Genomic DNA, 10,851 nt, shown 5'->3' with positions numbered 1-10,851 from the left:
TCAGTGAGGACATCGTATCAGTTTCTATGTATATTTCATTTCTGAATTAGCCGCTATGGTTTTCTCTTTTTGCATAACAGCTCTCAGGTTATGCGGACATGTGAGGCTGTTAAAAGGTAATGACTGCTTGTACTTATAATATCCACGTCACTATAATTATTATCGCCCATTTAGCTTAAGCTATGTCCATCATATAAAATGGACCTAAGCTACTTTTGTCAGCATTTATAATGCAAGGAAAGAACTCTAGTGTTTGTTGCAAGTTTAATTCTTAGCGCTACATCAGCAATTCATTCTTGGGAAAAGCACCATGTACCACGAGCATTTTATTGAAAGATCAATGACAATAAAATGATGATGAAAATGTTTATTGGGATCCCCTTATGCATGTGAAAATTGTTTATTACGCAGTGACAATTCAAGACCTCACAGATGGAAAAAATTTAATAAAATCTGAAAAAAGAAGCTAAAATCAGATGTGTGAACAGGTGAGTAAAGAAATACAGCAGTGGAACATTTAATAGCTATAATATATCTTTTTTCACAAACAGTAAAGATTTAAGTCTGTTCCTTTTTGCATTTAAATGACAGGTATTTTGTGTATAGAAGAGCAGAACGACATTTTCCTGAAATACACGGAAGAAAAATAAAAAGCAAACATCCACTTTGGTCAAACATCATGAATGCAACACAACAGGGTCTGAAACATCACAGAAAACTAATAAACTGCCAAAAATACATTTATAATGAATTACTCAAGCTGTTAGTGGTGATGCAAACTGCTCTACACTGATACTGTATCAAATATAAACTGTATAAATACATACACATACTTATATATATATATATATCCATATTTAGTGCTGATCCAGTAACGAAAGCACACTTCCATTTCTATAGCTGGGTAATCTCCTACTTTGGTAACTCAACAGTAAAGCTGACACGCCTACTGTGTCCTGACTTCAAACATACGCATTTGCAATATTACTTTACAGTATAAGAGCGACAGGTGTTGATGCATGCATAATCACAGTAGTACTCATATATGAAAGAAATAAAACGTACCCTCAGGAACACTTACAGCACGCGTGGTTGTGCTGTAATCAGGACTGCAGAGAAGTCACAAACAGTGTTTAGAGCTGGAGACAAAACTTCTCAGTTAAAATAAAACCATATATCCATCTTCAGTGTTTAAATCCCTTCTGATGTATTAAAACGTGTCCATAAAGATATTTTCCTACCTAGCCCCAGAGGCTAATGGTGAGGTAGAGGGATACAGTGTGATTGGGTTATGACATAAGGCAAATCAGGATACTTTACAGGTACTACTGTAATACTTTAGAGCTAGTATTACACCTTCAGTGGAATATAAAGCACAAACTACAGCAAGCGAACGTAAAGAAAAAATAAAGAACAGAACAGCAAACATCCCTTTCCCTGAAGCGCGCGCTGCCTTCACTTAACAATCGAAATATTTAGTTTCACATTACGCCAAAGCGTAATATACTAACAAATACTTTATGTCATAAATACACAGGGATATTCTGATCGCTACTATGAAAAGCAGAGCTTTATTTCACACATTTTAATTTAGTCTGACTAGCTACACCTTTATGAGAGCTGCTACATAACTGGCCATGTTATTACTAGGAACCACTTGACTTAAGATATGTAGTACACATCATGTATTACTGGACTGCAGGGTGGTAAAGACTTAAGGCAGTTTAAGCTTCTGGTTGGGAAAAACAGAATCCCATTTTTTTTCTTGTAGCTCATCTTAACCTAATAGCTCCAAGCCGAGGATCAACAGGAAAAAAAAGACGATTCACCGGAGCATCAGTTTACAAATAAAGAACAATTAACTTACTGATATGCCTGAAATAAAGGGGCCCCACTAGATCGTACTGTTAAAGTACCAAGGATCATAAAATATAAAACAGTGAAAAAAAAAAAAAGAAGACACATTTTAAAAATCCTATACATATTAACGCTGAAGTTTACAGATGATATCAGAAATATTCACCATAAACCTTTTATACACCAAATTTCTTTCAGAAATACATGTAGAGAAAAGACTGATGGGTTAAAATGCATGTTAGTGATTATACAATAATATGCAATATTAGTAGGATTAGTAAATGAAGGTTTTGGTTGCATGTTTTATTACATGCTCATGCTAAGAAGCACTTAAGGTTTGGCAGCAAGGCAGTGGGGACACAAATACACACACACACACACACACACACACACACACACACACACACACACACACACACACACACAGAGTTATGTAGGAATTATTAATGGTAAACAGGCACACAGACAAAAGTGTGACGTATAAACATAGAAAGGGACAAAGACAAAGATCAGAGTCATGTAAAACTCAAAAAGTAAGAAAGCTCATCAAACCATCATAGAATACATGAAATATGATTATAATGTCCTCTGCTTCTTGTTACCCGTGACCCTGAACTGGATAAGCAGAAGGTAATACAAGGATGAATGGAGGCTAAACGAACACAGTACCGCTAAGCACAAAGTTAATGCAAAAACAAATAACATGAAATAACATTTGTAACTGTAATCAGACTATTTTCACAACAGAGAAACATCACAAACCAGCTGAACCAGCCACACAGCAGAACGAAGCCGTGATGAGAGAATCATGCAGGGAATCCAGACAGCTGATTGGACACTGGTCACCGCTTCGGCTGATTCTCTTCAGCCTGTATGAGAGGCCACCTACAGAAAGGAGAGAAAGAGAAAGGGGGATGTTTTAAAGTTTTGTTATATTTAATGGTGAATTTAATTATTAATAATTGAATTTGATCGGTAGCAGCTATAAGCTGTAGATGCATGAATGTAGGTAAGTGTAACATAAACCGTGTGCCTGAATGACCTGGGAGATGTTGACACCAGTCAGTTTCTCCAACGCCTCAGGCAGCTGGGTCATGATGTCCAGCACCTCTCCTGACAGTTTGGCCACGCCCACATCTCCACCTCCGCTGGATACCATGGTAACTTTTTTGGCTTCACACAGAGGCCTGCTGATCTCTTCTGCCATCTGGTGGAAGAAAGACATTACAACTGTTAAAAATGTAACCAGTGAATGTAATAATTTAATCCAGAATCCAAGTAAATGCACACACAACACTCATGACTAACAGTCTTCAAATTCTGTTTTTATTATCAGCACCAATTCTAAAAATAAGAACAGGAGCTAGAAATGTTTGTTATGATGATGTTGTCACTCACCAGAGGCAGTTTCTCCAGCAGCATGTCCACCATGGCGCCCTCCTTGTACTCCTTGAAGGCCTCTGCCTTCTTCGCCATCTGCTCAGCCTCAGCACGCCCCTTGGCCTCCACTGCAAATGCTTCAGCCTCACCTTTAACCTGAAGGAGAAAAGAGGACGAACTTATTGTACCAGAAAACACTGAATCTCACCTTGTACCTTAATGGTACATAAATTAAAGTGAATTGCAAAAGACAAATTTTACCTCATACAAAGAGATGGTAGTTTTAAATGCCTACTCTAATATCTTACGGATTTTTCCCTCATCCATATTCCATTCATTTTCCTTTTTATTGCTAGATTCATAATTATAGGCATCATATAGTAGTAATAGTAATACTCCTATAAACATGCATCATCTTGACTGATTTAACTCTTTGGCTTAAATTCAAGAATGAGATTCCATGTCCTTATATCCTCTTTAGTTCAGAGACCCCAAATTAATACTGCATGAGTGTGAGAGATTTTTTTGTAGACATACACTCAAATACTTATTTGAATATTCTGTAGATTACATTTTTAGATAACATCTCGTATTTAAAAGCAAGGACTTGTATCTTTGATACATTAAGTTGGCAGTCAGATATAAAGCCCTACTTATCTAGATAATTAATGAGTTTGAGGAGGGACTGGAAAGATTGCCCAGATAATTCAAGAAAAAAGCTTCGACTCACCCTTATGGACTCAGCTTCAGCCTCTGCCTCCATGATCAACTTAAGACTGGACAGACAAAAGAAACACAGTCAGCTGGTTAGCAGAGAGATAAATGATTTGACCAGTCTGTACAAACATGTCAGCTAAGCTCTTAAAATATAAAATGATAGCTCAAATGTTATTTTAACATAAAAAGAAGGATTTAAGTGGACAGATGAAAACTTGCCAAATTAAAAAAAACGCAAGAGGAACTTTCCATATTTCTTCTTCAGACATATAAACAGAGAAAACACACCAGAAAAAAAACCTAATAGACTGTCTGCTTACTGTCGTTCCTGCAGTTTAGGAGGTGAGAATGTACCCATAACTCACCGCTCAGCCTCAGCCAGCTTCTCCAGCCGGTACCGCTCAGCCTCTGCAGGTTTCTTCACCTTGGCCTCCAGCTCTTTCTCCTTGCGGGTGATCTCCTGCTCCTGCAGCATGATCTGCTGCGCCCGCTCAACCACCTGCACCTGCATCTTCTCACTCTCAATACACTGCTTCGTCTTCGCTACCTGCCAGAGGAAAACAGATCATACATGTATGTGTGTGCCTGTAAACATAATGTTCTTCATTTAATATCATGAATTGTAAAAATGTTATTGATTTCTAATAAGTTTAAAACATTTGCCCCTCAGTCATAAAAGAAATGCTGTGCACTGTATTTAAAATATATTCAGCTTAGTGAGCAAATAAAAATATGAGCTGCTTCCTGTGCACGCCTGCGTACCTGCAGCTGGTAGGCCATCTCTGATTCAGCCCTCTTAGTGTTGACTTCAATGTCATAGGCTGCCTTCTTCAGCTCATAGTCCCTTTGAGCCTTCGCCATGTCAATCTCATTCTTATACTGAGCCGATATTTTCTCCTGCATCGCATGAGCTTCCTGCAGAGAGAGAGAGTCAGAGAGGGACGGAGAAAGGATGGAGGTGATCAGGATCAATGGGAACAGATGTCTAAAATAAACAGGATGAAGACGCTAAAAATACAGAAAGAGTTTAGACAAATGGCACGAGTGACGAGGCCAATAAGACTGAGGCAAAGACACACAGTGAAGTGCTCTGTAAACAACCTTCCAGATGATTTAAGGGCAGCTTCTATTATTAGCAAGACGCAGTATTTATCCAAGTGTTTCTAAAAATAAAGAAAGATCTTCAAACTACATCAACAAGCCCCAATGACACCTGTTGCAAAGATGGATCTGTGTTAAAAAAAAAAAAAAAAAAAAAAAAAAAGAGCTTTATAGCAATACAGTATTTAAAAAAAACAGCAGCAAAGTGACAGATCTCACCCTAATCACAGCATCTCTCTTGTTTTCAGCCTCTCCAATGCGAGCATCTTTCTGAACCTGCGCTGTTCGGCCTTTCCCCAGAGAATGCAGGTAATCCTGTGTGCCAGCAGGAGAAAAAAGATCTGATCTGTGCTTACTGGTTCAATTTTTAAATTCGGGAGTCCACAAAAATGTACTGAGATCATCTATGATATGGTTTTTATAGAGCAAAGAGACACCTGGTCATCATGAACATCTTTGAGGGTGTAGCTGACCACGCTGATGCCCATGTTGACCAGGTCAGAGGAAGCCACCTTGAAAACCTGCTCTGAGAACTTCTTACGGTCCTTGTAGATCTCCTGTAACAGAAACACGTTCGCTGTGATGCAGAAGTTAGCGCTCTAAAACACAAAGATAGAAAAGCTGCTCCTCATCAAGACACTGAGGTCCTGATTACTGAAGGTGTATTCTAATAATACCTGCTCTATAATTCAAGCTGGATTCAATTCATTTGCATGATAAAATCAATTTATTTACTTTGTTACGTGCCAAGAGATGTGGCTTTGCTTTTGTGTTCTTTTTATCTTTCAGGTGTCAAGCCTCCACCTATTGGCCAGTTCAAAGTTGATTGGCACGTGTCTATTGGCTGGTCTAGGCACAGTGGGCCAATCACTCTCCTGGGATCACTACAAATGAGCAGCTCCCTGGCCAGCTGGTGGCTGCTGGCTTCTGCTTTATGACAAACATTTGTGTGAAGGCTTCTTTGTATTGTGTGTGGTGGGAGGCTGGACAGATAAGCTGGGGTACCCTATACACTGGCTGCAGTTTTAAACTGTTAGACACACTAGGTTATGCGGTTGATGCCACTTTTGTATGTTTTCACTGACCTTTTGTTTTGCATTTTTGTTTTAGTTAGGCCCTGGAAGCTATCGACCTCTTTTTGTTTTATTAATTTCTTTGATTTGGCTCAACCGCCCAGTCCTCCTCCCCCACCTTTTTTCTTTTGTTAAGTTTGACTATCACGGCAAGCAACCAATAAATCCTGCCTGATTCTTAACTGTCCTGTTGTCCTCCTCCTTCATTGATTGTGGTTGTCCGGTGTTGCTGTCTCCTTCCTACCTTTGCCTCCACCATGGTGGGGGGGACGTAACAACTTTAACTCTCCAAAAAAACAGAAAATGTGACGATGAGCCATTCACTCCTTACCTCAACAGTCAGATGGGCGATGATGGCTCGCTGATGACCTTCAAGTGTCTCCAAGGCGATCTGAGCAATTTCAGACTCTGACTTTCCCATGAACATCTGGCAGGCTGCAGCCAACATCTGTTTATTCTGACCCTGGATCTTCATCTGTAGTAAACAGCTGCTTGTTTATTATTTAGACAAACACTGACATAAATATTGGGTTCATTCCCCCCTTGCACAGTGAAAAATAGCAAATCAGGAGCTGGGTTTCACGTGCAACTAAATGGCACTTTAATGCACCTGATGCTAATATTTACATTGGCCTGCTTTAATCAATCAACAGATACAATAACATGCAGAGGAAAGAGACTGCACATTTATTTTTGCTGTTCTGATTTGATTTGTTAGATTGATCTGATAGTTTGTTTTATTTCAAACATGTAAAAACAAACAAAGTAACAACAAAATGCATTATAAACAAAAAACGAGTAAGTTTATACACCACACATAATTAATCTTATCTGCTAAATGTTAATCTTCTAGTTTACATCTGTCCTTCTGAGAAAGACCTCCCCTGTTTTGAGAGCAGAGGGTCCTGCTTCATCTCCAGTGGTGCACACTGACCTGGGCTATCCCGGTGACAGAGATCGGCACTCCATGGCGGGTGTAAACTTTATCGCTCTTCACATTCAGAGTCAGAGTGTTCAGGGAAATCCTGGAGAGAGGCCACGTGAGAGATATAATGGGAAACACAATTATTGATTCATTTTCATTACTCTAATGGTACATTAGGTGTAGCAACTGCCTCCTTGCTTTTGTTACACTGAGTTGCAAACACAGAGTGAAGGAATATAGCACTATATAGTAAAAGAGTTTGTTTTTTTTTAAACTTCACTTTTTTGAGTGCAGGAGGAGAAGAAATGTTAGTACTAGACCCAAAGTGACTTGTGTGGAAGGTAATGTCTTAAATTCAACAAGAAGATGGAGAGAAAGGACTTGAAAAGTAACAGTTTATGAACAGGAGCTGGATGCTATACACATATTTATCACTAATGACACAGATGCATATGCCCAGTGCTTTAAATGTGTTCCAAAAAAGAAAATCCTTCATTATTATAAAGTTAATTTAAAATGAATTTCTTAATCTTTTTTTCCCCTTTTTAATCTACTTTTGTATTTTTGCTGCTGAAGTGCTGTTTGCATTCTCATCATGTTATTCAATTTGTCACTTAAAATATATCGGCCAAATGTCAACGGTGTTTGCAGAAACATCAGGAAGTAAACTAGTGGAGTATAGGAGAACATAAATAAACTTTGGGGTTTGTTTACCTCTGTATCTGCTGAACGCAGGGGATGATGAACACTCGGCCTCCGGCTATCATGAGAGGAGGAGAACGGCAGAACCCTGGGAGAGATCAGAGGCCATGCTGAGCATCACAGGGAGATTCAAACATTTACTACTTCTTGATAAAAACAACACATTCAACAAACTTCCTTCACAAATCTATGGGCTCAAATTGTGGTCATAAATATTTTGTACTTGTAAATCAGTTTTGTACTTGTAAATCAGGATTTGTATGTGTAAACAGAATTTGTGTGTGCGTAAAAAAGATTTGTGTGGACTTAGCCAAAAAATACATGTGAAACTCTGCACTCAAGTTTCAAGTTACAAGTACGAATTTTGACCCTATTTTTCTTCCTTTCATCTGATTGGCCAATGTCATGTCAATCACAAATTTAACTATCCAATCAGACAACAGATGGGTTTGGCTATTGGAGGGGTGCTTTATGGAGCTTCAGGCAGTGTTGCCAACTTAGCGACTTTGTCGCTATATTTAGAGTTTTCAGACCCCTTTAGCGACTTTTTTTCTAAAAAGCGACTAGCGACAAATCTGGCGACTTTTTCTGGTGTTATTGGAGACTTATTTATGACGACTTTTTGACGTGAAAGCACAAATCGCTCCTACTCTCAACAAGCAGCGGGTGCTGCCATAGGCACCTCTCCAGTGCCAAAGCGCTCACAGGCGGAGGATAGTCCTCCCCCAGCTGCTATCAGGAGACATTCACACCTATGCGTCCAAACTGCAAATGAAAAAAAATGAGTGTAAGGCAGTCAGTACTTCTTTTACTGTTATGTTGTTTTGTGGATCATAAGGTTTAATACTACTTATAAACACACACACACACACACACACACACACACAAAGTAACTCCACCAGAGTGCCTATTTCGGGTCACTTTTGCCGGTCCAAGCCCGGATAAAGGTGCAAAGTTGAAATTGTGACATTAAAAAAACAATAATTGCTAAAAGAAATTTAATTTGTAGCTCTAAATAAATTCTAAATGCATTTAGGGTATTTTTTACTCACTTTATGTCTCTTCCACGATGTTATTTCTCTCTCCAACAACGTAGGTTACAATTACATTAGCATGACCAATTATGCAAATTAGGCGATGACGTTATTTGGCGACTTCTAGCGACTTTTAGGACAGCCAATAGCGATTTTCATTACTGAGGAGTTGGCAACACTGGCTTCAGGCCCTTGAAGGGAATAAATGCCCTTTTACATGCCAGCCCATAGTCTGTGCTGGTCCGAGTTTTGTGATTTTTGTGTCACAGGTTTAATACAGGGACAATTTGAGCCCATACAAATCAAGTTTCGGTTTATGTTTGTGTTCAGAACTACAGACCCATTAAAAATCTGCATTCACAGCAAATCCTATTTCTATGACGATTATTTACAAAACTGTAACAGTCCTGATTTTTTTCTCTCCTTTAGAGAAGTTTAGGGCACCACCTAAAGGTTTTGGAACATTTTGTTTGCCTTGATCTGACAGCCATCACATGTGTGTTAATTAATGAAAAGCAACAGTTATGTATTAGTTTGATGTTATCGTTTCTTAAGTTGTTTAGATTTCAACAAAGCAGTACAAGGCATCATTTTACCTGATACCACCATAGCCTCGTTTGGACCACAGGTGTAGAACATGTTTGCTGATCCTCCTTCAGACTGAAAACCAACAAAAGTGAAAGAATAATTATTTAACAAAATACACTTTTATAAAGGACTTGTTCAGGAAATCCATCAACAAACGCATAAGGCCGGAATCGTGAAGAGTTATTATACGAAATATAATTTTAAAAACATTTTAAATATTTTATTAGTTTCTTTTCAGAGGCTAAATATGCAAGTATCAGAAATCAATGATCAGCTCACTCCCAGAAGAAAAGAGGGAGTGGATGTGATGATAGCGGCCAAACAGATGAGCAGCAGACCAGCGGAAAAAATCTAATTAGCGCAAACATTGCGCAGTAAAAATCCCAAGAAAAGCTGCAACAAACGCAAAGACGCGAAGCTCACAGACAAGATCAACAGAGAGATCAAGATTTTAAAATATGTACAGCAAAACAAATATGAAGTGCAGGCTGTTTATCTGTTAGCTTAACTCAAACAGTTTCAGCTACATCTGTGTTTACACTCGATGGATGGGGATACAGAGAAAATATGACGACACACTCACCGGTTAGTGTACAAACGACGTGGTTTAGGTGGAGTAGAGTGAAAAACGATGAATAATTGGCCGTTCAGATTAATGATTTTTCATCCCAGGTGACGTTTTCTCTCGTTGGATACGAAATGATGCGGTTAGTGAATAATAAGCCTGCAGCTCAGTGGCTCCAATAGAGCACGCCCATCGAGCAAACTGTGTGCCTCCGCCATCTAGTGGCAGGGTAGGGAAACGTCATTTTTCAGGGATGTCCTCAATCATCATCACCGCTACTGGGAGGATAAAAACACTATCCATGAAGCAGGTGGAAAGCAACTAAATACATTTATTCAAGTACAGTTAATAATTCAATTTTCTACAACTTTGCACTTTATTATCAAACACTATTATTATCGTGTATATCTCTCACTTCTGATTTTAATTCATTTCCATAGTGAATTTGCTTGTTTCAGTCTAGCTAACTGAAACAAGCAAATGGGAATGTATTATTATTATTATTATTATTATTATTATTATTATTATTATTATTATTATTATTATTATTATTATTATTATTATAATTATTATTAATTAAAACAATATTTTTAAATGCCTCTTCAAATGACAAAGACTAAAACTAAAGTCATTTTCTTGTATGCTTTTATTTTCTTGTAGGCAGTTCTTTAAGTTTGTTTGTTTTTTAATTTCAGTTAACTAAAATGCTTTTACACCGACTAGTTTTGGTGTAATGTCGTTCTTGCGTATGACTCCAAATTATGCAAAAGTACATTTAAGAAAATTGCACTGTCAAAGAAATATAGTTTAAAATATAGTCTAACAGTAGCAATATATGTGTTACTCCTCAATCATTGCTGGAAAAGTATAGCATTTAACATTAAATCTTCCTTTCAAAACATAGACTAT

General features: G+C 38.1%; 1 protein-coding gene across 2 annotated transcripts; it reads right to left on the bottom strand.

Annotated features, from left to right (window-relative positions):
* Positions 1–336: 336 nt before the first annotated feature.
* flot1a (flotillin 1a) lies at positions 337–10,184 on the bottom strand. 2 transcript variants are annotated; one of them, XM_039605256.1, is made up of 13 exons: positions 9,961–10,184; positions 9,386–9,449; positions 7,768–7,843; positions 7,063–7,153; positions 6,460–6,603; positions 5,493–5,612; positions 5,275–5,370; positions 4,717–4,869; positions 4,353–4,501; positions 3,968–4,013; positions 3,256–3,393; positions 2,900–3,064; positions 337–2,742 (listed from the first exon to the last, which is right to left on the bottom strand). In XM_039605256.1, the coding sequence occupies exons 2-13, from the start codon at positions 9,426–9,428 to the stop codon at positions 2,722–2,724; spliced, it is 1,242 nt and encodes a 413-aa protein (XP_039461190.1). In that variant the 5' UTR covers positions 9,429–9,449; positions 9,961–10,184; the 3' UTR covers positions 337–2,721. The 2 variants fall into 2 exon arrangements, with proteins under 2 accessions (XP_039461190.1, XP_031610618.1); XM_031754758.2 differs by having other exon boundaries at positions 4,320–4,501; positions 9,961–10,180.
* Positions 10,185–10,851: the final 667 nt, after the last annotated feature.

Source organism: Oreochromis aureus, linkage group 22 (genome assembly GCF_013358895.1).
Source record: "Oreochromis aureus strain Israel breed Guangdong linkage group 22, ZZ_aureus, whole genome shotgun sequence".
NCBI classification, from domain to species: Eukaryota; Metazoa; Chordata; class Actinopteri; order Cichliformes; family Cichlidae; genus Oreochromis; species Oreochromis aureus.
The sequence above is the reverse complement of the archived record's forward strand: the minus strand, read 5'-3'. Positions and strand labels throughout refer to the sequence as shown.

What these genes read in the sequence shown, in the direction of transcription:
- flot1a (XM_031754758.2), bottom strand. Translation starts at nt 9,428, where the DNA reads ATGTTCTACACCTGTGGTCCAAACGAGGCTATGGTGGTATCAG. An exon ending in AGATGGCCTACCAGCTGCAG is followed by an intron (nt 4,502 to 4,716) that starts GTACGCAGGCGT and finishes TTCCTCTGGCAG; the next exon opens with GTAGCGAAGACGAAGCAGTG. An exon ending in TGCTGGAGAAACTGCCTCTG is followed by an intron (nt 3,065 to 3,255) that starts GTGAGTGACAAC and finishes TTCTTCCACCAG; the next exon opens with ATGGCAGAAGAGATCAGCAG.